General features: G+C 41.6%; 1 protein-coding gene across 3 annotated transcripts in view; it reads left to right on the top strand.

Moving 5' to 3' along the window:
• AMPH (amphiphysin) overlaps positions 1 to 26,388 on the top strand; it is a 192,533-nt gene that overhangs the window by 108,002 nt on the left and 58,143 nt on the right. For 2 of the 3 annotated variants that reach the window (XM_032642629.1, XM_032642628.1), the window contains exons 3-9: positions 1,095 to 1,145; positions 3,567 to 3,661; positions 6,769 to 6,864; positions 15,606 to 15,713; positions 17,633 to 17,718; positions 24,111 to 24,186; positions 24,824 to 24,906. In XM_032642629.1, the coding sequence (XP_032498520.1) occupies positions 1,095 to 1,145; positions 3,567 to 3,661; positions 6,769 to 6,864; positions 15,606 to 15,713; positions 17,633 to 17,718; positions 24,111 to 24,186; positions 24,824 to 24,906 (595 nt within the window). Of the gene's footprint in view, positions 1 to 1,090; positions 1,146 to 3,566; positions 3,662 to 6,768; positions 6,865 to 15,605; positions 15,714 to 17,632; positions 17,719 to 24,110; positions 24,187 to 24,823; positions 24,907 to 26,388 lie in introns of all 3 variants that reach the window. The other variant, XM_032642627.1, reaches the window with a different exon arrangement.

Here is a 26,388-nt window from a genome sequence, read left to right as displayed (position 1 = left end):
ACTAAAATCTAATCCTACTCTCAGAGTCTTAGAGTTTCTAAGTGCAATCCAAACCAAAACAAATGTTCATGGGCCAACATTTACAACTGAACAATTTCTCTAATTTGGTGATGTCCAATAGAAACACAATGCAAACCACATTCATAATTTAAAATTTTCTAATGTATTTTAAAAAATGAAAGATGCTGTACACCTGAAACTAACAGTATTATAAATCAACTTTTTTTTTTTTTTTGGTACGCGGGCCTCTCACTGTTGTGGCCTCTCCCGTTGCGGAGCACAGGCTCCGGACACACAGGCCCAGCGGCCATGGCTCACGGGCCCAACCGCTCTGGGGCATGTGGGATCTTCCCGGACCGGGGCACGAACCCACGTCCCCTGCATCGGCAGGCAGACTCTCAACCACCGCGCCACCAGGGAAGCCCTATACTTTAATTTTTAAAAAATGAAAAGAAAGAGATGAAATGAGTCAATATAGTTTATCTAACTCAGTATATCCAAAATATTGTATTAATATACAGTCAGTGTAGAATATATTAATGAGATATATATGTTTTTGGGCACTAAATCTCTGTCCACTTGGGGCTAGTAGCTACCATATTAAACAGTGAACAGTGGTGATCAGTTTCCAGCCATTGTAACCTACATGTCAAAATTTAGAGACTTAGTAGCTCTTGAATGTATTGAACTGCTGTATGGTGGGTCACAGTTTCTAAGCAAAGTCTTACTTGCCTTCTCCTTTTCTTTTCTTTCTTTAAAAATATTTATTTATCTATTTTTGGCTGTGCCGGATCTTAGTTGCGGGATCTAGTTACCCGACCAGGGATCAAACCCGGGCCCCCTACATTGGGAGTGTGGAGTCTAACCCACTGGATCACCAGGGAGGTCCCTCTCCTTTTCCTTTTTAGGCTGAGTAAAACCTTTGTAAATATCTAGAGTGATGGGCACCTTGTTTAGTCTGTGTCCACATATTTATGTTCTTTCAAGAAAGAGCTCCTGGCGAAAATAACTCGAGACTTATTGCTTTGTACATGTTTGCATGCAAGATACAGACAAGATGCTTAGCATCTCTGTGTTTGTGTGTTTTCAGGCAGAGGGTACCAGACTTCAGCGAGAACTCCGAGGATATTTAGCAGCTATCAAAGGTAACGTGTATGAGTTGTTTACTGCATGTTACCAAGCACGGGTTGTTCTTGGAATTCAAGAGTAACAAGATTGAGTGTTAATTATACAGCCATTTGGCTTTCTGGCAGGATGGGTACTCGAGCACAGGTGTTCCTTTCCACCCACTCCCCAATTCCCATTGAAATGATAATCAGAATATACAAGGAACAAATGTGTCTGCCCTTATGCTGGAAACTAGGAATAAGTGCCTCCCACGTCCTACAGCTTTCTAGGAAGAGTTGTTAGACAGAGTGAGCTTGAGACCTTGCAGCTGATTTCATCCCAGGGGAGAGTATGTCCCAAGAGCTGGATGCTCACAGACTTACACACAAGCCTTCTAGCTGGAGGGGGTGAGGGATGGTAGCAGGGTTAGCAGGAAGCATGGTCCTGGACTGCCTGTGACTTGTGGGGCCCAGCTGCACCTGCAGCCCTGCCACTGTAGGGGGACAGAGAGGCTCTGGCATTGGTTTCTAGTCTCGGGATGTTCAAGGCAAAGAAATGAGGCTGGTGACGGAGGGCAGGGAGAGTGATCGGGGTGTGTGCTCCATCTCTGCCGGCTGGCCGCTGTCCAGCCCCCTGCACTGAGTCCGATCCAAGTGCAACCACGGATGTGATGGATGATAAGGCAGATTTTGAGATTAGTGGGGAGAGATTTGTGGGGTGGGACTAGTATTTTACTTTATTTTTTTTAAATTGGTATTGATATATAGTTGATTTACAATGTGTTAGTTTCAGGGGTACAGCAAAGCGATATATATATAAATATATATATACTTTATATATATAATATATATAAATATACTTTTTTTAGATTCTTTTCCATTATAGGTTATTATAAGATATTGAGTATAGTTCCCTGTGCTCTGCAGTAGGTCCTATTTTATATTTAGTAGTGTGTGTATTTTAATCCCAAACTCCTAATTTATCCCTCCCCGACCCTTTTCCCCTTTGGTAACCATAAGTTTGTTTTCTATGTCTATGAGTCTATTTCTGTTTTGTAAATAAATTCATTGGTATCATTTTATAAGTGATACCATATGAAATTCTCTGTCTGACTTACTTCACTTAGTATGATAATCTCTAAGTCTATCCATGTTGCTGCAAATGGTGTTATTTCATTCTTTTTTGTGGCTGAGTCCATTGTGTGACTCTTTGAGGGTATACTTTGATCATTTCAGACATCTTCCTTTCATTTTTAATTTTATTTTGTAGAGCAGAGAAAGGTTTATTGCAAGGGCCAAGCAAGGAGAACAGGCATCTTGTGCTCAAAAACCTCAAACTCCTTTGTCCTTTTGTCCTTGTCTCTCATTGTTGAACCCAGAACTGACTGTCTTAAATTCAGCAAGCATGTGGGTGAGTCTAGAGTGTTGCAGCTTTCAGTTTAACAAAAAACTTTCCCTCTTTGATTCACTGGCATTAAGTTTATATGTCTTTTATTTTTAATGGCAGCGCTATGGTTTTTCTCTCCTCTCCTTCTATCCAGCCCCTTTTCATATCCCCTAGTGACAAAGACCAGGACACCACCTCGGTCAGGTCTCACCTTCCAGCTGTGAGGGAGAGTCTGGTGCCAAAGAGGCGCTTCTCCAAGTCACCAGCCAAAGACTCCACCTTGTTCTGTCCCCAGCCCTGAGCTGTCTCCATGGCAATCCACACTTTACCCTCCGTGTTTTGAAGGAGGGGCAGAGGGAGTCTGGAAAAGACTTCATGATACTTTGTATCACCGTGTTGCACTGGGAAACTTTTTATCTTTCCTATTATTAATAACCATATTTCTGTAACATACCAAATTGTACCTTAACGAAAATTCTGAAAATACCCATAGACTTAAGAACGCTAAGCTTTCTGAGAGTTCTGACTTAAAACTGTATGTATAAGCTTTTAGTAATATTGGAAAAAGAGCAACTTCTTGTTTCTTTTGAAAATTTTTAGGCCACTTAAAGCCCTTTCAGTGATGCCTGAAAATCCTATAGATTTTGCTTCTATCTGCTTCCCCCCGCCAAATGCTTTATTTCTAATATTTAAAGTCATTTGGTATTAGTTGTTTTAGAACTCTTTAGCTTTATAGGTAAGTATTCTAGGTGTCCCATACATTTACGGTTTCATGCCATTTAGCAAGTGACAGCACACATAATAGGACATATTATTATTGGTGCTTTTAGACTAGAACACCTTGTTGATTTTTTCAAGACCCAGCATGTATCTTTATCCTAAAAATACTAGAAAATGCACACTGTGATCAGAATCAGGACTACAGGTGCAAAGAGCAATTGTGCCTGCCCAGGTTTTCCTTAAACAATTAGCAAGTATTCAAGATTTTTCCTCTCACTTTGAAAAGTAGGGAAAGGAGGAAGAGACTCCTCACCTGCCTCTCTCTAACAGGAGTTGTTTTTCTCCAATGCTAGGCATGCAAGAGGCTTCCATGAAGCTCACCGAGTCGCTGCATGAAGTCTATGAGCCCGACTGGTACGGGCGCGAAGACGTGAAAATGGTTGGCGAGGTGAGAGCTGGTCACAGCACGTGAGAGGCCCCAGGGTGACTTCTGTGAGGTTCCCACCATGTCCTGCTCACTCAGCCTATCCCCTGACCCCCTCTCACCACCTCATGGCCCTAATCATGAAGGGGCACCGTGTACCCAGAAGGCACTGTGCAGTTCCACCATCCAGATCAACCCAAACTTGCAGTGAGGAGTGAACATGACAATAAAGCCACTTGAGTAGAAAGCTGTGGCTTAAAGATTGGTTTTGTTCAACATAAGAATAGCACCTGTCTGTCCTTTACTACACTTCTTAGCCCATTCCAGTAGGAGAACTGGCTCATGGCCTGATTTTATGTACTGCACCTTCTTCCCCATCCCTCCTTGAAAGCAGGCACGGGATCTGGGAAGAGCATCCCATTCACTTTACCACCAGATGGTCCATTTGCTGGTCTGCAGGGCCGAGGACAGGGCCTGCTAATAGGAATTTGACTAACGAAAGGCTTCGTCCTTAGACATGTCTTAACACCTGAAATGCTCCATCTAGCTCAGGGCTGTCTGGCTCTGGGAAGTGAGAAAGTGGTCATTGTTGCTTTGAAGAAGGCGGAATGGGATGTGACATCAGATGAGTTCTTTAATCTTCTTGGGCTTTAGTTTCCTTATCGGCGAAGTGAGAATAATAATTGTATCTCCTAAAAACACACTTAAAGTCGAGTGTGTTCACATCCTCGACCTAGTGCACAGTGTGTGCGATTATTACTGACTTTAGGAAGCCTGCAGTCGGGTTTTCTTACGTCCAAGCTCTTTGTTAAAACAGAATGGTTGGTCATCATGCCCACTTCATGGGAGCTCCTTGCTTCTCATGAGGTACCGGAGAGTTAAGACATGGCCGCCACAACTCAGGGAAGACTCTGGTACATGACATGCCGATCATCTACGCAGCCTTTGGAAAGATGGGTTAACATCTTTCCTGGGCTGCTTCACCAAAATTCTGACATCCCCACAGTTATGACTATGATAGAAACTGAGATCTATTTATGAAGAAAGCTCATTGTGAGCTCCGTTACCTCTTTCGAAAACTTTCAGTATGTGAATTAGGCAAAACTAGCCTCCACACGCCATTTTCCAATGCAGTTTTGAGGAATGGCATCTTCTCACATTTCTTAAATATAAAGACACTGTGTTTCAACAGCGTGTTGTTAAAGGCTTAACTCATTTTGTAAATTTCCAATTAGAGGTGTATAATTAAAAATTCATTGTGAAAAGAAGAATTTTTAAGGGAATGGTTAGAAACTTGTGTGAATGGCTTTTCAGAACACCACGTTGCAATTCTGTGTGTGGCAAATGCCACTGTTGACCTTGATTCCTAAGGAGACAGCTGCTGTCCTGCCTTGATCCTTGTGGCTGCCAGGATTTGGGGAATCTTTCAATAGTGAAGCACCTGACACTGCATGTCCAGGGCGTCTGCTCAGATCATAAGATAAGCCTCTTTGTACGGTGGACTTAAATTTTTTTGTTTGCATAAACTTCTTTTATTTTAATTAATGTATTTATTTATTTATTTATTCGGTTGCGCCGGGTCTTAGATACAGCAGGCGGGCTCCTTAGTTGCAGCACATGGGCTCCTTAGTCGTGACATGCGAACTCTTAGTCGTGGCTTGCATGTGAGATCTAGTTCCCCGACCTGGAATCGAACCCGGGCCCCCTGCATTGGGAGCACGGAGTCTTATCCACTGCACCACCAGGGAAGTCCCTGTTTGCATAAAATTCTTAATAAGGATCTATGACAATTAGAATTGGGTTTTAACGTGTGAAAAAGAGAAGCAAATCAACCATTAAAAAGTGGTTTTCAACAAGAGAGAAGCTTCTCTCCCATAACCGACCTTGGAGGTTGGCAGCCCAGGTGTGGTATGGGGGACCCACGAGCATCAGGCGCCTGTCTTTGCATCCCCGCTGCCACCTCCACGTTCAAGATGACTCTGAGCTCTGGCTATCAGCTCTCATTTTTGTCTTCCAGTCAGCAAGAAGGAGGAGGCTTGGAGGACAAGCCTCCTTTTAGGGCCACTTCCTGAAAGTCCATCCCATTGGCAGAATTTAGTCTCATGGCTGCACTTGGCTGCAGTGGAGGCTGGGAAGTATGGTCTGTATCCTAGGCAGCCGTGTGCCCGGCTAAAAGTGGACGTTCTATTGCTAAGAAAAAAGGAAGGGTAGACATTGTCAGGAGACGCCAGATGTAGTAATGGGAGGAATATGGAATGACGTTGTTGCACACGTGCCTGGGATTCTGTGAAGCAAGTTTATGTTGTCAACTCACATACCTGGAGAAATTGAAACTCAGGAACGTTCAGTTTTCCAAAGTCACACAGCTAGGATATGAACTCTGTTCTGGTGAGGCAGCCTGGTGTCATCGACAGATCATGGGCTTCCAATTCAAGGGTTGAAACCAGAGTCTGTCATATACCAGCTGCATGACCTTAGCCAAACTATGTAACATCTCTGGATTTCAGCATCATCTTCTGTATAATGGCAACAATGAGACTTTCTTCATAAGGCTCTTGTGAGAAATAAATCACACACACACACGTACACACAGAGACACATACAGCTTTTAACCCAATGCCTTGACAGTAATAGGAGTAACAATAATAATAATATCTAATACTCATTGTGTTTATGACAATTGATATTCCATAAATGGTAGGGCCCTTCCCAGTATGACTAAATTTTCTGCTTTCCATGTGGAGGCTTCAGCTGTGGTTTGTTGTTTGTCTGGAGTGGTTTCTAATTTCATGGATTGCTTCAGAAGCAAACTGTCTTGGTGGAATTCTTCACGGACTCCTAGCCCCAAAGTCCATTTATAGGAATCGGGGGACCTTTTGAAGTTTCTACATTCTTTAGTAATTTGGAATCAGAAACACATTTTTACATGAGCTGAGCCCTTAGGTAGCCTATATCATAAATTAGAACTGGTAGCCAAATTACTGTATTCTTAAATAATCCACACTTTTCTAGCATTTACTAGCCAGGGAAGTAGAACTTATTTAATTTTATAGTCTCAGGTTTTTTAGAAGTTGGTGAAAGTTATCCAATTAAAATAAGTCTGCAGTTGTCTCTTTCTCTTTTTCTTTCAGAAATGTGATGTGCTGTGGGAAGACTTCCATCAAAAACTAGTGGATGGGTCCTTGCTGACACTGGACACCTATCTGGGCCAATTTCCTGACATAAAGGTATTTTATTCTGTGTCTATAAAGGGAAGAATTGAATGGTCCCATGTTCTTATTAAAACATGGGCAAGAGATAAGTAGAATTAAAAGTCCTCAAGCTGACATCAGAAACAGTTGGTAACTTTTCATTTATTTAAGCATGAGATTTTTATCCTGTTCCTAACAGTTTAAAATGAAATATAGTTCCAGAAATCACATTTCCCCCTTTAATGAACTGCTTCAGCTTTTATTTCTCTACAGAAGTCTTTTTAATCCTATAGATATAAAATCATAAATCAGAGATACCAAAAAATTCCAGTCTTCTTTATGTTCAAACCTTTTGGTTATATGGCATTTGGCAAGAATTTCCATTAGAATAAACAAAGGTCATGAGGAAAGGAGAAACTTCATTGCACATGTGAGAGCAAAATCTGATCTTTTCCTTACTGTTTATTTTGTGTATGTTCATAGTACACCTGCATATTTTTTCTCTCCTTGAAATTTTCAGGTTCACATTGAATTCTTAAGATGTAAGCATTTCAAATACATTTGCATCTGGATCTAAAAATATCTTGTCTAAACCATTTGTCTTATTCGACACTTGGATTCATTGAAAGGAAAATATACAAGTGAAAGATTGAATATTACAGATTTGAAATTGACTCTTAAGGTATAGATGGTCTTTAAACCATCAGGGCTGTATATAGCAAATGGTAGCATTAATAGATCTGCTCCCTAGTTGTTCTCCCAGCTCAAAGAGGACTGCTAGGTAAGACAGCCATGTGCTGCCCTTCCTGTAGAGCAAGGAGGCCATGAACCAGTGTCCATGGGCATTTTCAATATCTTGCTAGGTGACCTCTGATGTGAAGTTCCATTTTTACCTGGCCTTCTTTATAGCCATTGCCAGACACCAGGAAACTATCTGCAATAATGTGCACCGCCTTTGGCCGTGAAACGTAGTGAAGCTTCTTGGCCAAATCTATACTCCTATCAATGACGTTAGTTTCCTCAGTCCCACACAGAATGCCTAACGCTAGATGGCCAACACCTGAAGTGTGTTCTGGGCCACCAGAGGCACCAGACAAAAACCTAAGAGGATCAGACTGGACACATTAGCCTTGTTGGCAAGATGTCCCAGAGAACAAATCCAAATGACGAATTCTCAGTGATGTTATCATGATAGGCAGCAGAATGCTTTACCGAGTCATTGTATAGCTACATCTTAATTTGGAAAGGTATTAAGTCAGTTTTAAAAATTTTCTGAGAAATTAAACAATTTTTTAAAAAGTTAAAAGTCTGTACACAGGGCATGTGTTCTGAGGTATCTTCAGATAACTTGATGGGCATTGACGTTTTGTCTTGGAATTTGCAGCGTTTGTGGAGCAAACAGTCTCAGAATTATTATCACGCTTTAGAATACTGTTTATTGCGTGGTAATTCAGTCTCCATAAAAATCAATTCCTAATAAATTAGGTAAAAGAAACGTTTGTCTTCCTACTTGAAAATTTCAAAGGACCTCGCAAGTTGTCTAAATTAGTCATATAATATTTGATAGTACAACTTAGATAAGCAAATAAAGGCTGTGATTGACTATAGGAGAATACATTTGAAAAGTTGTTGAGCTTCAGGAACAAAAACGTAGTATCATCAAAAATGTGCAAAGGATCTGTTTGTTATCTGTTATTTGTCATGATACTGCCCAGCAATAGCTATTTGGAAATTGACCATTCTCTCTAGGAGCGTAAAATTTCAGAAGACATACAGAAGTACCTTTGTTGAAACAGAGAGATTAAAATAAACTCATGATGGTTTATGTTGGTTAGTCTTTTCAGTTTGTTGAAACACTCAGTGGAACTTTTATTCTATTTTTTAATTAATTAATTTAATTTTGGCTGCATTGGGTCTGCGTTGCTGAGTGCGGGCTTCTCGTTGCAGTGGCTTCTCTTTGTTGCGGAGCACAGGCTCTAGGCACACGGGCTTCAGTAGCTGTGGCACGTGGGCTTAGTAGTTGTTGTGAAAGGGCTTAGCTGCTCCGCAGCATATGGGATCTTCCCAGACCAGGGCTCGAACCCGTGCCCCCTGCATTGGCAGGCGGATCCTTAACCATTGCGCCACCAGGGAAGTCCTTTTATTCTGTTTAAGCAGTTCTTTTCCTGTGGTCCATGGTGTCCATGGTTGAGGTCACACCCAATGATGATCCTCCAGTTACTGAAACATCTTACATGAGAGATTTGGAATCATGTTATCTAGCTGGAGTCCCTGAAGATAAATGAAACATGGTTTTACCTGCATCGTGGAAAGAGCCTGCATAATCTCTCTCTCTGTTTCTCTGAAGTCACATTTCGAATATTAGAGCATACACATAGGGTTTCAACCAAGATAGACAGTTGTGAAACCATTTCATATGGTGAACAGTGAAGGAAATAGCAGTGTTTAACTTGGAAAGGAAACAATCTGGGGTTGGAGAGCAGTTGGGATAGCTGTTTCTAATAGCTGAAAGACTTTTCTTCAGTGAACATACACAGATGTTGTGCCTTTTACGCAATGGACAGAAGTTAGATGTGAATACAGACTCTGTCACTTCGTAAAGTGAGTGCTGAGAGATTGTGTAGTGAATGGGTTATTGATGAAAAGGAGGATTAATGATTAAAAATACAGTGGAGCATTTTCAAAGCCTGGAACACAGTTGACTTCCTTGACACATTAACATCAACAGGGTGTGCATGGTTAGGCAAATTTCCAAATATTTACTGCAGCCCATCAGCAAGGCCTGTGCAGTACCATTCATGAGGGAATGGTGTTTGACTTTTCCAGCTGTGATTGGCAGGGCACCTGGTGTTACAGTTTCTGTTGTGCAGTACTGATATCTAAAATCAATGTTGTAATAAGAGCCAGCTTGTCCCCAACCTACACAGGCTTACAGCTGTTAGCAGTTATTGTAAAATGAAGTTTAGATTTTATCTTGGCAGCTGTGCATGAGCCATTAAGCGTATATTTACAGCAGTGGGCCAAAATGAATTCCAAATCGGGGTTATTGTTGAAATTTTTAAAAACTTTAGTAAATTATTTTCTTTACTGCATACGGTCAATCAATAGTGGGGAATCTGAAGAACTTTTTTTTTTTTTTTTTTTTTTTTTTTGGGGTACGCGGGCCTCTCACTGTTGTGGCCTCTCCCGTTGCGGGGCACAGGCTGCGGACGCGCAGGCTCAGCGGCCATGGCTCACGGGCCCAGCCGCTCCACGGCATGTGGGATCTTCCCGGAACGGGGCACGAACCCGCGTCCCCTGCATCAGCAGGCGGACTCTCAACCACTGCGCCACCAGGGAAGCCCTGAAGAACTTTTAATTGAACCATTTAATTGAGACTTCCCTTGTGGTCCGGTGGTAAAGAATCCACCTCCCAATGCAGGGAACACAAGTGCAATCCCTGGTCAGGGAACTAAGATCCCACAGCTCCAGAGCCACATGCCCGAGCACCACAACTAGAGAGAGAAAACCCACACGCCACAACTAGAGAGAAGCCCAAGCTCTGCAACTAAGACCCGACACAGCCAAAAATAATAAAAATAAATAAATAACTAAAATAAATAAATATTTAATTAAACGATTTGCGATTAAGCTAGTAAATTTATTTAATAAAGTTTACTATTGGATGATTAAATAAGAATTGGATCATTTTCCATGTGAAAGCTATAGTGTATTAACTCTACCCTTTCTTAGGAGATGTGGTTCTTTTTTCAGGTTTCCCAAATATCAGGTAGGTAAGGCAATAAGATTGATATGTTATGCCAACACAAAAATATATGCATCAAAATAAGTGATGGCCTTCAAAATGTCACTTCTACCATGGTAAGCTGTACTCCGTAATTAACTTGTCAGTTACACAAGAAAATGACTCACATTATTTACTTCACTTCTTGTTTTTGAACAAAAAATAAGATGATCCAGTGCACTGTTCCCAGGCTTGGAAGTAATTGAATTTTGCCTCTTTTCGAAAATCAAGTTTACCTTCAAAGCATCAAGATTTGCCTTTTTGGAAGATACTAAAGGACAACCTCCCCACCCCCAACCAAGTTTACAAAGCAGAGCTTTGTAAAATTTTCCACAGAGTTACACAAGGCCACTACCTCAAGGGGCGGTGCTCCTTGGAAGGTAACAGATGTCTGCCGAAAGTAATGAGCTTTGTCACCTTGTTAGCACCCTTCTCTCTACTCTGCTGGGCTAATTCATCGCATATTTTGAGTGAACGTGGTATGTCAGCCATCCTTCCACTGATGCCAGTCGGAAGTGGTCGGTGCAGAGGATAAAGTGAAAGGGATTGGAAGCAGCTAAATGAGTGTAACTGCCCCGCCCCACCTGTCATCACCCCTGAAGGGGGTGTAGAGGAGTGGCACGGAGTGACAGATGGTAGCTGGATGACAGAGTCTGTCAGAGACACCTGGACAGTGCTAGAAAGAGTACTAACCAAGCATCAGGGGCAGGGACTGAGTGAGACAGGTGAGGGCACGAGGGTTCAAAGTCCTACGTGGACTGCTGACCCTGCACTAACATTACCCCAAGAGTGAGAGCCTCCTTAAACATTGTGCCCTAGGTGTCTCACTGGAGTCACCCTACTCTTGGCACTGGTCCCGGGGCTGATACCTAATTCATCTTTCGCCACAGACTTGCTGAGTAATTCTGGACAAGTTAGAGGTTAATCTCATGCAACTGCAAATTCCCTACCTGTAAAATGGGAAAATCCCTGAAACACCCATACTGGGCATTGCTGTGAGGACCCAGAGGACTATGTTTTGTAAACGATAAACGTTTATATTGTTGTTGTTTTTCTTCTTCCTACCCTATGAAATTTAAAGTTTGGGGGTTTTTTGGTTTTGTTTTTTTTTTTTTTCTTTTCCTACTGAAAGCGCAGGTTTATTCCAGCTTCATCAAGGACGCTAGGACTGGTGGCAAGGTTTTCCTGGCCTCTCACACAGTTGAATTTATAAGAAACGAGTGCAAATCAACCAACCAATGTTTTATGGAAGCTTTTCTACTATCCCAAAGGCATGTTTAAAAAATACACTATGAAGTTTAAAGTTTTTTAAGGGTCCTCTTCTGCAGTTCTCAGTATTAGACTAGCCGGGCACAACTAGACCACTGGGGATTTTTTTTAAAAAGGACAGATGCCTGGACTTTGCCTCAGACTAACTAAATCAGAATCTCTTAGTCTGGGGCTCAGGAATCAGTATATTTTACACTACTTGCTTATTAGTCGTCCCTCTTTAACTTAATTTTTAGTGGTTGCCCTACAGTTTGCAGTGTACATCTTTAACTTCAGGTAACGTTGCAGCACTTTATGTACAGTCTAAGAACCTTATAGCAGTGTATTTCCAGCTCCTCCCTCCATTCCCTGTGCTCTTATTGTCATATATTTTCCCTATACATAGGTTATAAAGCCCACGATCTATTGTTTCTGCTTTTCTCTAGTTCAGTGACCTTTTCAAGCAATTCAAAGTAAAAAACCAAAATCTTGTCTATTTACCTTAATTTTCACCATTTCTGGTACTCATTTCTTTGTACAGCTCCTGTTGGTATTAAAATTCGTATATGCCAATGAGTTCCCCCAACTTTTGTTTGTCTTTTAAAAAAACGTGTATTTCACCTTTACTTTTGGAAGGTATTTTCACTGGAAATCGAATTCTAAAAATCTCTCTTGATTTTTTATTTTTCAGTGCTTAAGAGATGCTACTCCATTGTATTCTGGCTTGCACAGTTTCTGAAGACTAGTCTTCTGTAATTCTTACCTTTGTACTTATTTTGTTTCTTTATTCTTGATTTGAAGCAGTTTGGTTTTGGTGTAGCTGTCTGTGTCTCGTTTGGTATTTATCCCTCTTGGGATTCTATGAATGTCTTGGATGTGTACTTTGATGTCTTCCTTATTTTATAAAATTCTCAGCCATTATCACTTCAAATGTTTCTCTGCCTCTCCCTCTCCTCTCTTTGAGACTCCAGTTAGACTGTTTGATATTGTATTGGTCTTGTATGCTTGATTCTGTTTTTTCTTAAACTTTTGCTCACTTTGTGGCAGTTTCTTTAGTGATTTTTAAAAATTAATTAATTTTTATTTTTGGCTTCATTGGGTCTTCATTGCTGGGTGCGGGCTTTCTCTACTTGCGGCAAGCAGGGCTACTCTTCGTTGTGGTGCGTGGTCTTCTCATTGCAGTCACTTCTCTTGTTGTGGAGCACAGGCTCTAGGTGTGCAGGCTTCAGTAGTAGTGGCACGCAGCATCAGTAGTTGTGGCTCGCGGGCTCTAGAGCGCAGGCTCAGTAGTTGTGGCGCACGGGCTTAGTTGCTCCACGGCATGTGGGATCCTCCCGGACCAGGGCTTGAACACGTGTCCCCTGCATTGGCAGGCGGATTCTTAACCACTGTGCCACCAGGGAAGTCCCTCTCTTTGTGTTTTAATGAGAAATTTTTCTCTTCATTTCATTTCTCTTGAACTGTACTGTTTCTTTCCTCAGCTGTTTTAAGTCTAATGAAGAAATTTCTCCTCTGATAAATTTTATCATTTCCATTTGATTTCCATTTAGCTGAATTTCCATGTATCTGTTGACATTCCCTATCTGTTTATGTATTGTGTCTACCTTTTCCAGCTAGATGCTTTAACATATTAGTCATAGTTATTTTAAAATTACTGACTGGGGACTTCTCTGGCGGTCCAGTGGTTAAGGCTCTGTACTTCCACTGCAGGGGGCACAGGTTCAATCCCTGGTTGGGGAGCTAAGATCCCACATGCTGCATGGGTGCAGCCCCCCCCCAAAAAAAAATTACTAATACTTCCAACATTTGGGTCATGTCTGGTTCTGTTGCTTGCTCTGTCTTTTCTCAGGGGCCGTTTTTCTTTTTTTTAAGGTGTGTGTTTCAGAACTTTTGATTGAATGCCAGACATTGTGTATAGAATAGTGAAGACTGGAGTACTATTTATGCCTGGAAATGGGCACGCCTTTTTGTCAAGCCAGTAGTGGGACAGTTCAAATTACTCTGCTTGCACCTTGAGCTGGACTTGTGTTTTGTTGTTGCTATTGTTACTTTCGGTGCCCTGTCGCTTTCAAATTCCTCTGGAATTGGGCTGCTAATACCTTGCACGTATAGTCTAACATCTATAAAATGTTCAGGCTCTTGGGTTGAAGTCTAGTTTTTGCCTCTACTTTGACCCACATTGGTTGGGCCCTTGGATGCCAGAGAGTTTTTCTCCGTGTTCCTGCCTCCCTCAGATTTCAGGTGTCCTTGTGTGCCAGTGTTCCAGAGAGGGTCTCTCTGCATACACTTGGCCTTTCTCCAGTGGTAGGCAGCTGTTTCTCGTTATTCAGTGCTGGGCTTGGAGTTGAGGCAAGGCTATCTTATGTTATACTTTCCTGGCCTGTCTTAGGCAAAGTCGGCCTCGTATCTGTGGTTGAGCTTGAGCAGGAGTTTCCTGACCCTGCCAAAGTGGGATCAAACCTCTTCTTGTTATAGGAATCCGATCTTGGGCCCAAGAGGGTTTTATGTTCGTCCCCTATGAGTTGAGATTTTTTTCTCCCACTCTTCTGTGTGTTACAATTATTTTTGAATATATCTAGGGACCCAAGGGATTCCTATCCATCACTGGGGCCAGATCGATTTTGCTTCTACCTTTCCCGCAGAATCAGTGGATCTCTGCCTGGTCTCTGTGGACCAGAGGATCTGTTGTTTCCTCCTCAAGTGGCTTAAGGCTTTTGCTTTGTAAAGAGAAAAATGTCCAAGGGAATGGGCAGGGCTTTGTCTTTCTACCCCCATAGCCATCAGAGATCATCTCATTCTCACTTGCACTGCAAGGAAGTGTCTTGTCCTCAGACTTGATAGCATCCAATGGAGGCCCAAGGAAAGAGCTTGCCCGTAAGTGCAACTTCCCTTTGTGTCTTGGACACCCGCCTATTCCAAACTGACACATTAGCCCACAATAGACCTTAAACAATGTGTTAAAATTTTAGCTGACTACTTCTTGTCCACTTGTATGGTGGCCACAGCTTTTACCTGCCAAAGGTGAAAGAGTTGGTATGTCTCGTCTCTCCTTGAAGAGACTCATCCCTCTTTGGAATTGAGATTCTTTTATTGCCTTATGACTTCATGTGTGTGATACAATCAAGACAATTTATGCTTTTATAAATTATCCAGATTTTTTTCTTGCTAGTGCGACCGTAACATTGTTTGCAGCTCTCTATATCCTAACTGGAAACAAAAGTCTCTAGAAATCAATATATTTTTAAATCTCCTCAGATGATCTGAATGAACAAGAGGATTGACAAACACTTCTAGGCAGAAGGGTTTCTTAGGAAGTAAATCTGATTTATAGAACTACTGTTAGTGTGAGTGCTATGAGAATTATAAAACCAAATCCTAATATAGTCTTGTACTATCTTCAAAATGGAACATTTAAAGATCTAGAATAGAGACTAACAGAGAGTATAGGTTTAGGTGCTTCCCTCAACCAGTTCCGGAATTTCTCTGGTCTTTGCAAATTCAGCCTTCACCTCCTCACGATTGTCCTAATTATTTTCGGAAGGGAGGCCTTTACCTAATGGTTTTCACACAAAGGAGCAGAGGCTGTAGTCTGTTTTCCAGGGATCATTTGTCTAGTGACATTCTGGTTCACCTCGATCTCCGGTCAAGGTCCCCAGCTACTGCGGACAAGGAAGGCATTTCGGCAGTCAAGAAGAGAGTCTGGGACCGCGTCTCTTTCTTAGTGCATATGTTTCCCTGTTGGCAGAACCGCATCGCAAAGCGCAGCAGGAAGCTGGTGGACTACGACAGTGCCCGCCACCACCTGGAGGCTTTGCAGAGCTCCAAGAGGAAGGACGAGAGTCGCATCTCTAAGGTAGGGGCCGATCCCACTGTTGTCACCACTCTCTATGTTCTGTGACCTATCGCAACTTTGCTTTTGAAAATAAAATCTTCCCTTTCTCATGGAGACTGGAATCAGGACAGAATTGAAACTGAAGTACGGTGCTTGTGGGCTGCCGTTCATAATTTTCAAGTAACATTAAGGGTTTTCAGGTCATAGTAGAGTTCACATGGGTGACACTGACTCACATTTTCATCATCATAAACGTTCGCCCCCAACAGTACTGCCTGATAAGAAAGTAATGCGTCCTTACATTCTTTCTGTGGTCGTGCTCCATACTTGATGCCAGAATGCAGATTCAACTAGGAAATCGAGTGTGAAATTCTCAGACATAAATTGTGCTTGAGCGTACAGATGTGTACTACAATTGCATGACGTTCTTTTTCTTTTAGAAAACCCATTTCCGGAGCTTTTACCATGTATGTCAGTCATTGGCTGACAACTCATGGGAGACACCTGCTGACTTCTCACTTGGCATCCAGTGTTGCCTTCCCCCATCTGCACACACACAGCTGCCTGGATGGCCTTTCTGCAGCACATATTTAGATAGAGTTTCTCCACTGCTTAAGTCTTTTAATGGCTCCCATTGCCTGTAGAAAAAAAATTCTAGATTCCTTACCATGGCCCACGCGACCTTCGCAACTTGGTTCTGACTCACCTCGCCATCCTTGTCAACTTTCAAGTCTTCTTTCCCCGCCTTTCCTCCCTCTACACATGTCCTAAGCTGGAGCCTCTGTGACCTACAATACCAGCTGCTGAGCAGCTGTGATAAGAGCTGCCCTTCACGCGAGGCCCCTGAGGTGCCACGCACCAGGTTCAACACTTCATTTACATCCTCTTTCTTCAATACTCACAACACCTGTGAGGTGGGCATTGCTATGTCCATTTTACGGATTTGAGGTGCACCAAGGTGGAGCAGTCCACATGGTTAGTGAGCTAGCATCCCCAGTCCAGCAAGTCCACCTTTTATGTATTGCAGTCCATTCTCCATTCCCTTTGTTAGCAAACATTTGCTCATTCTTCAAGATTTGATATCAAGTTAAAACATCACCTGCCCTATGGAACCTTCTCTATTCCTTGCACCATCTTCCTTAATAGCATGCTCCATAACAGCTTATAAGCCCTTCCTTGTAGTGTAATTACTTAGACTTACCACTAGACAGGGAATTTCTTGGAGAAGCCTCCGTGTCCAGCACCCCGAGCAGAGCAGTGTATGTGACAGGCTGTTAATGCATTTTTGTAGAGTGAGTGACTCTGTAAGAGATGCAAGAGCAACCATTGTAATCAACCACGTTTTCCTTTTGAAATAAGATTCAGTATTTCACTTTTTTAAAAATTAATTAATTTATTTATTTTTGGCTGCGTTGGGTCTTCGTTGCTGCACGCGGGCTTTCTCTAGTTGCGGCGAGCAGGAGCTACTCTTTGTTGCAGTGCGTGGGCTTCTCATTGTGGTGGCTTCTCTTGTTGCAGAGCACGGACTTGGGCACTCAGGCTTCAGTAGCTGTGGCACGTGGGCTCAGTAGTTGTGGCTCGTGGGCTCTAGAGCACAGGCTCAGTTGTTGTGGCTCGCGGGCTCTACAGCGCAGGCTCAGTAGTTGTGGCGCACGGGCTTAGTTGCTCCGCAGCATGTGGGATCTTCCCGGGCCAGGAATCAAACCTGTGTCCTCTGCATTGGCAGGTGGATTCTTTACCACTGCGCCACCAGGGAAGTCCCCAGTATTTCACTTTTATTGAAAAAAATCTTTTGGATTTTTACCAGATTCTTTCCTTCCCAAAATGTTTCCGGGATGCCATAAAGCTATTCCTATTTTATATTAAGTGATGTTGTGTCTAGAAATGGCTTGTGTCTATGTGATATTTTTTAGTGTAAACATGTTATGTGTCACTTCTAGGCAGAAGAGGAATTTCAGAAAGCACAGAAAGTGTTTGAAGAGTTTAACGTTGACTTACAAGAAGAGTTACCATCATTATGGTCAAGGTAAAGATGTTTCTGTACAGGTTATAGAAGTTCGCGAACAGAGAATATTCCTTCTCTTGTCTTATTCCGTGTGCGGCTTCAGCACTGTGCGATAGAAGTGTTCAGTAATCTATAATTTCCAATATGGGAGCTACTTGCCACACGTGGCTAGCTGTTGAGCACTTGGAATATGACTAGTGTGACCGGGGAACTGAATTTTAAATTAAAATGATTTCTCTTTAACTCTTTTAAATTTAAATAACCTGATGTAGCTAGCAGCTACTCCATTGGATGGCACAGTTTTAGACCTTGGTATATTTGCCAGGTGGAGACCCAAATCTCAGCCAAGAAGCATTAGGAGAACTGTCCTTAACCTTGAAATTTACGAGGATACTCTTTTAGCTTTTGGAAGAACTTCCTTTATTCCAATAGCTCATCTAGTCTTCTGTCTTTGATACGAAGCCTCTACTTTCAGCCCTTACCTGTTAACCCGAACTTCATTCCTATTTTAGATGTTAACTGTTCTTATTTATAGGTATTCTGCATTTCTCATGCCATAAGTGCAGTTTTCCCACTCAGTGGTTGAACGAGAAGTTGTTGGGTGAAGTGGGGCCTTATATCTCTCAATTCCCATCAGCACCCCCATGCTACCACCCTGAGTAAACAGAATTGTGCTTGTCATTGCAACACTGCTTTAAGTCAAATCCTAAATCTTGGCGAGGATATGGAGAAAAGGGAACCCTTGTACACTGTTGATGAGAATGTAAATTGGTGCGGCCACTATGGAAAACAGTATGGAGGTTCCTCAGAAAACTAAAAATAGAATTACCATATGATCCAGCAATCCTACTCCTGGGCATATATCCGAAAAAGATGAAAACTCTAATTGAAAAAGATATATGCGCCCCTCTATTCATAACAGCACTATTCACAATAGCCAAAACATGGAAGCAACCTAAGTGTCCATTGACAGATGAATGGATAAAGAAGATATGGTACGTATATACAATGGAATACTACTCAGCCATAGAAAAGAACAAAATAATGCCATTTGCGGCAACATGGATGCAACTAGACATGATCATAAGTGAGGTTAAGTCAGAAAGAGAAAGACAAATCCCATATGATATCACTTACATGTGGAATCTAAAATATGGCACAAATGAACCTATCTATGACACAGAAACAGACTTATAGGCAGAGTATTATTCTTCCATTGTAGGGGGCTCTGGGGGAAACAGTGACCAGGTCCCGGGGGGACAGGCTTCCCTCAGGGCACTGCTGAGATGCGAGCGTCCTGGCTGGCAAGCTGGGACTGTGGTAAGCTGAGCTTTTAATCCTTTCCACCATTTCCGAGAACAAAGAAACATCTTAATAAAGAAATTAAGTTGGCCTTGACAGCTGACCAGGAGGGACCTGAGAAGGCCTCAGACAAGTCCTTTGGGGAAATGGTAATGTCTCAGAGTCTCTTGTTTATGAAGAACTTGTGAAATGAAACCTCCCAAGCAGATGATATCAGAATTCAGAGCCTGATACTCTTTGTGGGTGTATATCTTACTGCTGGTGACGCTAGTTTTTTAGAAGCCAAGGTTGTAGTCAGAATGTGCCCTTCCAGTGGAATGAGTGCCAAATTTGTTCATTCATTGGTTTGTTCATTTGCTTTTTCATTCATTCATTTATTCATGGACTTTGTGTGTGTGTGTGTGTGTGTGTGTGTGCGTGTGTGTTCGCGGGCCTCTCACTGCTGTGGCCTCTCCCGTTGCGGAGCACAGGCTCCGGACACGCAGGCTCAGTGGCCATGGCTCACGGGCCCAGCCGCTCCGCGGCATGTGGGATCTTCCCGGACCGGGGCACGAACCCGTGTCCCCTGCATCGGCAGGCGGACATCCAACAACTGCGCCACCAGGGAAGCCCTATTCATGGACTATTTACTGCATGCCTGTTCTGTCCTGTTCTGCTATATTAGGTGCTGGGCCTATACTCACGAACTAGACCAAGGCAGTACCTACTTTGAAAGAATCTCTGATTTCATAAACTGGAGAGAATCACTATATGATAAGTTGCATTAAAAATATTGAACTTTTTTCTCAATTAAATACATCTAGTTGATTTAATTTCTCAGTTCTAAAAGGAAACAATAAACATATTAGAAAATTTTGGATGTTTGTTTAGTCATTCTAAATAAGGTATTTCTCTCTAGTGCCAGTTATTTCTCTAAATAATCATTGATATAAACAAGATACGCTGTGTATCAGGAAACAGAATTTAAAAATAGAAGAAAGGGGATTCTTGTTTTTGCTCAATGTATTCAAAGTTCAATGTGTTTAATAGAAAATCCCTTATAAATAAATAAGAATAAAACGACATCAAGAAATAAGCAAACTAGGAATAGATGACTCACAAAAGGAGAAATTCAAATGGGCGATAAATAAATGAACAAAAAAATGTTAACTCACCTTTCATTAAAGGAACATACATAATTAAATAGTTGGTGAGATGCTAACTCTTTCTCATCATATTTACAAAGGTTTTGTGTGAAGTCACATTCAAAGTTGAGGGATCAGAAGGGGGAGCAGGTCGGCAGCGCCCATCGAAGCTTCTATTTTCCGTGCCTTTCACCCAGCATTTACAGCCAAGAAGCTTATTCAAAGGAACTAGTAAAGCTGGACCCGGAGTTCAAGTCATAGGTCTTCATTAGGGTTTTGTTTATTACAGTGAAAAATCGATGCAAAGAAAACGATACCCACCATCAACTTCAACTTCATCCCACTCCCCCATCTCTATTTAAATCTGACCCTTCTTCAGGGCAGCCTCTTTGTCGTCTCAAGCAGATGTTTGCAGCTGGCACAGGGCTCATCCCTCTCCTCTCCTCTTGGTTCCTTCAGCTGTTTCTGGCGTATCTGCTAATTTTTGCTATGTAACCACGTATGGCCTTTTGTGGTACCTTTAACACTCGCGTGCTGTTCTGAAATCTGCTTCTTTCTCTCACCAGTATGAATGGAGCACATGTTCATCAGTCAGCCCTCACGTGCTCCTCCAACTGGATTGTTAGTGTCTGGAGCCACCATAGCCCACCACCAGGTGTGCAGCCAGAGTTAGATAGTCTCTTTGTCTAGTAATTGAATGAGGAACTACTGTCTGCGTGATTGGGGTCCTAGGCTGCCGGTTCAAGTGCCCCAGGAAGACTCCTTTGCAAACCATGCAAGAGCTGGGTCCCTCTGCACGATGTTGTCAGGACACGTGCAGTCTCTCCTCTCCCACCCAGCCTCTGCCTTAGTTAGCTTCCTCAAATACAGGTCCAAGTCCTCTCCTTCCCCCAGGTCCAACAGGGCCATGGGTTGTAAGTAACTGTGGCCTGCAAATAAATGCGTGCTTCCTGGTCTGGAAGGTCCTCCGTCTCCCCAGGCCGTCACCTCCCAGGCTTCTGATCTGACCCTCCGCGTACTAACTATTTCCCAAACACACTGCGCCAGGATTTTCTTTATTAATGTGTGTGTGTGTGTACAGACATACACATGATTATGTATATTACAGTTGACTCCTGAACAACGCAGGGTTGCTGACCCTCACACAGTCTAAAGTCCGAGTACTGCTAGCTCTGCCTCAAAAACAAAAGAATTGATAAATGACTCGTCCAAGGGCAGGAAACTGAAACAGTTCAGCTAGAATCAGAACTCAAACCCTAGTTCTTTTGACTCCACCTATCACGATCTCTCATTGAACACAAGCTTTCCCCTACACTTAGTTAATTTAAAGATCTGTCAAATGAAAATACAAGTACTATCTTTATTGAAAAAATCCATGTGTAAGTGGATCTGCACAGTTCAAACCTGTGTTGTTCAAGGATCAACTGTACTTTAAATCAATTAAAAGAAAAAGGTGAATTCAGGGCCAATCACTGTAGATAAAGAATATTAAGATTGAGCGAAACATTCATGGGTCTTTCTCTGTCTGGCTTATTTCACTTAGCATAATACCCTCAAGGTCTATACGTCTTGTCACAAATGGCAGGATTTCCTTCCTTCTCATGGCTGAATAATGTTTCATTGTATCTATATATCACATCTTCTTTATCCACTCATCCGTTGATGGACACTCGGATTGTTTCTATATCTTGGCTATTGTGAATAACGCTGCAATGAACATGGAAGTGCAGATACCTCTTTGAGATTCTGTCTCCATTCCCTCATGTATATATACCCAGAAGTGGAATTGCTGGATCGTATGATAGTTCTATTTTTAATTTTTTGAGGAATCTCCATACTGTTTCCCATAGCAGCTGCACCAATTTACATTCTCACCAACAGTGCTCAAGGGCTCCGTTTTCTCCACATCCTTGCCAACATCTGTTTTCTCTTGTCATTCTGATGATACCCATTCTAATAGGTGTGAGGTTATATTGCATGGTATCGCTTATATGTGGTATCTTTTTTAAAAAAGGCAAACTCATAGCAACAGTGTAGAAAAGTGGTTGCCAGGTGCTGGTGGTGGGGGAAGTAGGGAGAGGTTGGTAAAAGGTACAAACTTTCAGCTCTAATGAATAAGGACTGAGGACCTAATGTAAAATATGGTGACTGTAGTTGATAACACTGTGTTATATAATTGAAATTTGCTAATAGAACTTAAATGTTCTACAAGAAAAAGATAAATATGTGAGGTGATGGGTGTGTTCATTAACTAGTTGGGGGAATCCTTTCACAATGTATATATCAAGTCACCATCATGTCACTTTAAATATCGTACAATTTTATTTGTCGATTAGACCTTAATGAAGCTGAAAAAAAGGATGAAGAAAGCCCAAAGAAACTAATCTTATAAAAAAAAAAAAGATTAAGTGAAACATGGTAGGAATCTAAGGTACAGGTTAAGCCATAGGAGAAGTAAGTCTTATTGGTAGAATGGATTTTAGCACTCAACTACTGTTTCATTTCCGAACGTCTAAATTGAACTTCTAGCTTTTATTTTATTAAAATTCCAATCCACGTAATTCATGAGAAAGCATGGAAATAACAACATTCACGCTTCAGCAGAATTTCTTGGCAAACATGCCATGCTTTTCTATTGCGTTTTCCTCCTTTTGCAACCAAATACTGGTTCTCTACTTGTTAACTGCATGGCCTGGGACAATAAAACTCTCTGTGCCTCAGTTTTTTTGGATGTAAAATGAGAATCACTGCCTAGGGGGTTGTTATGAGGGTTAAATGAGGGAATATAAGAAAGTGCTTAGATGACTCTTCTTTTTATTGGCTTTAATGATGATGCAACATTCATCCACCTCTACTGTTTGGAATTTGACTCACCACAAGGCACAGCTAAGCCACTAGAAGCCCCCTTTTCTCTACCCTTTCAACTCTTTGTTTAAATAAGAGGGGTGCCTACTGTGTATGGGCACATTCTTATTCCCCAGTAAGTATTCTTATTATAAACTCCCTGAATATATGTTTACTCCATATATTAGACCTATTTAGTATTTCTGGTCCTTTCTTGCTCTTTATTGGCATAAACCAATCAGGATTCTGGGATGATTTTTGAGAATGTCACTGAAAAAAGAACATGAATTAAATCAAAGTAGTGATTTGCTCAGATGGAGTCAGAAGGACTGAATTAAATATAGAGTCCAAAGAGCCTTCATTTAGAGCAGAGGGAACTTTTACTGGGGATACTGGGCTGAATCCACTGGGCTGACTGGTGTGCTTACTATTAGGGACCTAAACATGAAGACTGAGGGGACCTTGCTCATTTCACAGAATCCCCCCACCATGACTTTACTTCACAAATGTGTTTGAGGTATTGCGAATGAGTAGCTTGTGTTTTTATTTGTTCAATGAAAGTACACTCTCACTTCAGCTGAAAAATTGTAATTAATTTGTAGATTTTTTTATTTCTCTCTATCAAACAAATTTCAGAATCCAAATATATGATACCAAAACTAGACCATTTATATTTTGTAAAAATTAATAAACTTCTCTATCTGAAAACTTTTACAAGATACAAATCTAAACTACAAATGCTTAGGGCAGTGGTTCCAAAAGCGTTATCTCTGAGCCAGCAGCATCAGTATTACCTAGAGCTTGTTAGAAATTCAAATTCTCAGTCCCCACCTCAGACCTACTGAATCAGAAACAAACCTCCAAGTGACCCTGGTGAACACTGAAGTGTGAGAACCATTTGTTGGGGTTATTACCAACACTCCAGGAAAGGTTGTGCTGTATACCAAAAGAAGCTGTTTTTGTTCATTAACAAATCAGGAAGGGTTGGGCCTACTCTGGGTTACGTATTTTTATTTAATCCAATGTTATTCAAAATTACGTAAAGAAAATCTGTTTTTAATATATGTCGTTGCCATTGAAAATACAGTTTTGCTGACCGGTCTTTCCCATCTCTTCTTTCCTCTTTGTATCTCTACATGGTAGACGAGTTGGATTTTATGTCAATACTTTCAAAAATGTCTCTAGCCTAGAGGCCAAGTTTCATAAGGAAATTGCGGTGGTGAGTAATGAAGATTGTTTTTCCTTATGGAATATAAAGTAAGTGAATGTTCTGGAAGCAAATGAAATGGCACAGCATTATGCAAATAATTCACTCTCTTTCATGTTTCTTTTAATAGTGTTTCATGACCCTCAATAATATTTCTACATTTTTTTGTAGTGACCACACGGTTCTGTATAGCTGGTAAAGATTTTAGTTTGTGCTTTCATGAATCCCTGCCTGCTTGTTACAGTCTTACAGTCGTTATTTTTTTTCTTTCAATCAATTTTTAAAGTTGGATTTCCAAGTCTTTAGGCTCAGGAGAAATTGGTCTCCAGACATTCACATAGTCAGCAGCTCTGTTGTCGACTAATGTTTTCTTAGTTCAGCAGGGAGGTTGTATGACTTTATCTCTAATGGAATCAATGTAAACAATAAGTTTTCCTGCTCTGGTTTGTATATATATTAGTTTATTTGTGTTTGTGGCCTGACAGTTTTGACATGAATTTTAAGTTGAACCCTGTTCAGAGGTTAAATTATCCTGGGACCATCCATACCATCATAAGATTCTTAGTTTTTCAATAAACAATTCCTTTCTGGGGTCAGTAGCCTGAATTTTCACCAGAATGACTTACAGCAGTGGCCTCTGTCCCCTTAGCTTTGCCACAAACTATATGAAGTGATGACGAAATTGGGTGACCAGCATGCTGACAAGGCCTTCACCATTCAAGGAGCTCCCAGGTAGGCCATGTTCATCAGAGCCAAGTTCATGTCTGTACACCTTGAAAGCAAGGATTGTTGCAAATTCTGCAGTTTGTATCAGCCTATGGTCTTTTACTCATCCTCCAAAGATCTAAAACCAAGGAGCCCTTCCATCTGGAGGCTGACGCCAGCCTTAGTTCTGTGCTTTTACATTGACTTTTAACCTTCAGATGTATCTCCATGGACTTTTGTCATTGTCACAATAGAGTTGATATCTACCTCTCTCTGCTTTCCAGCAGTGGTGTCAGCTTTTTACATATAATTTCTTTTTTTTTAATAAATTTATTTTTTTATTTATTTATTTTTGGCTGCGTTGGGTCTTCGTTGCTGTGCTCCGGCTTTTCTCTAGTTGCGGCGAGCGGGGAGCTACTCTTCGTTGCAGTGCGTGGGCTTCTCATTGCGGTGGCTTCTCTTGCTGTGGAGCACGGGCTCTAGGCGCATGGGCTTCAGTAGTTGTGGCACGTGGGCTCAGTAGTTGTGGCTCCCGGGCTCTAGAGCTCAGGGTCAGTAGTTGTGGCGCATGGCCTTAGTTGCTCCGCAGCATGTGGGATCTTCCCGGACCAGGGCTTGAACCTGTGTTCCCTGCATTGACAGGCGGATTCTTAACCACTGTGCCACCAGGGACGTCCCTTACATATAATTTCTAGTTGTGCACTTGTTACTTTATTTGGAGAAGGGAATTCCCCAAACTCACAACAGTTATTCCTGATACTTATTATTCGTACTTATACCTTTAATGAATCCATTTTGGGAAAGGAGAAAGGAAGTAGGTGAGACCTCATCTTACCTCCAAACTTGACCTTGAAAGCACTGTGTTGTTTTGTTGAACATTGGTTTGGTTTTATTTTGAGTACACCAGTCAGTTATACCAAAGGCTCAGTGATCTGTAAGTAAATGGTCTACACTGCCAGGGTTTGGATTCACAGCAGCTTTCTCCTGTGATTTGGGAATCCCTTTTATCCATCCTTCTCAGACATTATGTACTCAAGTAGTGCAAGCTAGTGAGGCTTGGGTTGGAAGTCAGAAGACTCGGATTTCAAGTTTCTGACTCTGCAGTTAATTTGCTGTGCCTTCGTTGAGTGAGTTCAATAACCTCTCTGGTTTAAGAGCTCTTTTTTAATCAACAGAAATAAAAATGTGCTATTGAACTAAACAGCTTCTAAGGTAATATGCAGTCCTGACATTCTGTACTTAACGATTTTAACATCAGTCAATGTATACATGATACACACGCATTTATAAAAACACACATACTCTTAACACAGGCACCACCACTTCCATATATCCACCTCCGTATATCAGTGTTTGGAACTCCCCAGAAATAGGTAATTTTCTTATTTGATGCTCCTTGGTCTAGCTGTACTTGTAGTCCCTACTCTGGCTGCTATTCTAAGTGAGCATTAAGTATATTTTCTTTGTCTAAGGGAAAGAATGTTGCCTAACAGAATACAGGAAAGGGAT

Source organism: Phocoena sinus, chromosome 9 (genome assembly GCF_008692025.1).
Source record: "Phocoena sinus isolate mPhoSin1 chromosome 9, mPhoSin1.pri, whole genome shotgun sequence".
NCBI classification, from domain to species: domain Eukaryota; kingdom Metazoa; phylum Chordata; class Mammalia; order Artiodactyla; family Phocoenidae; genus Phocoena; species Phocoena sinus.
Note: the sequence above shows the minus strand (reverse complement) of the source record. Positions and strands in the feature narration are given on the sequence as shown.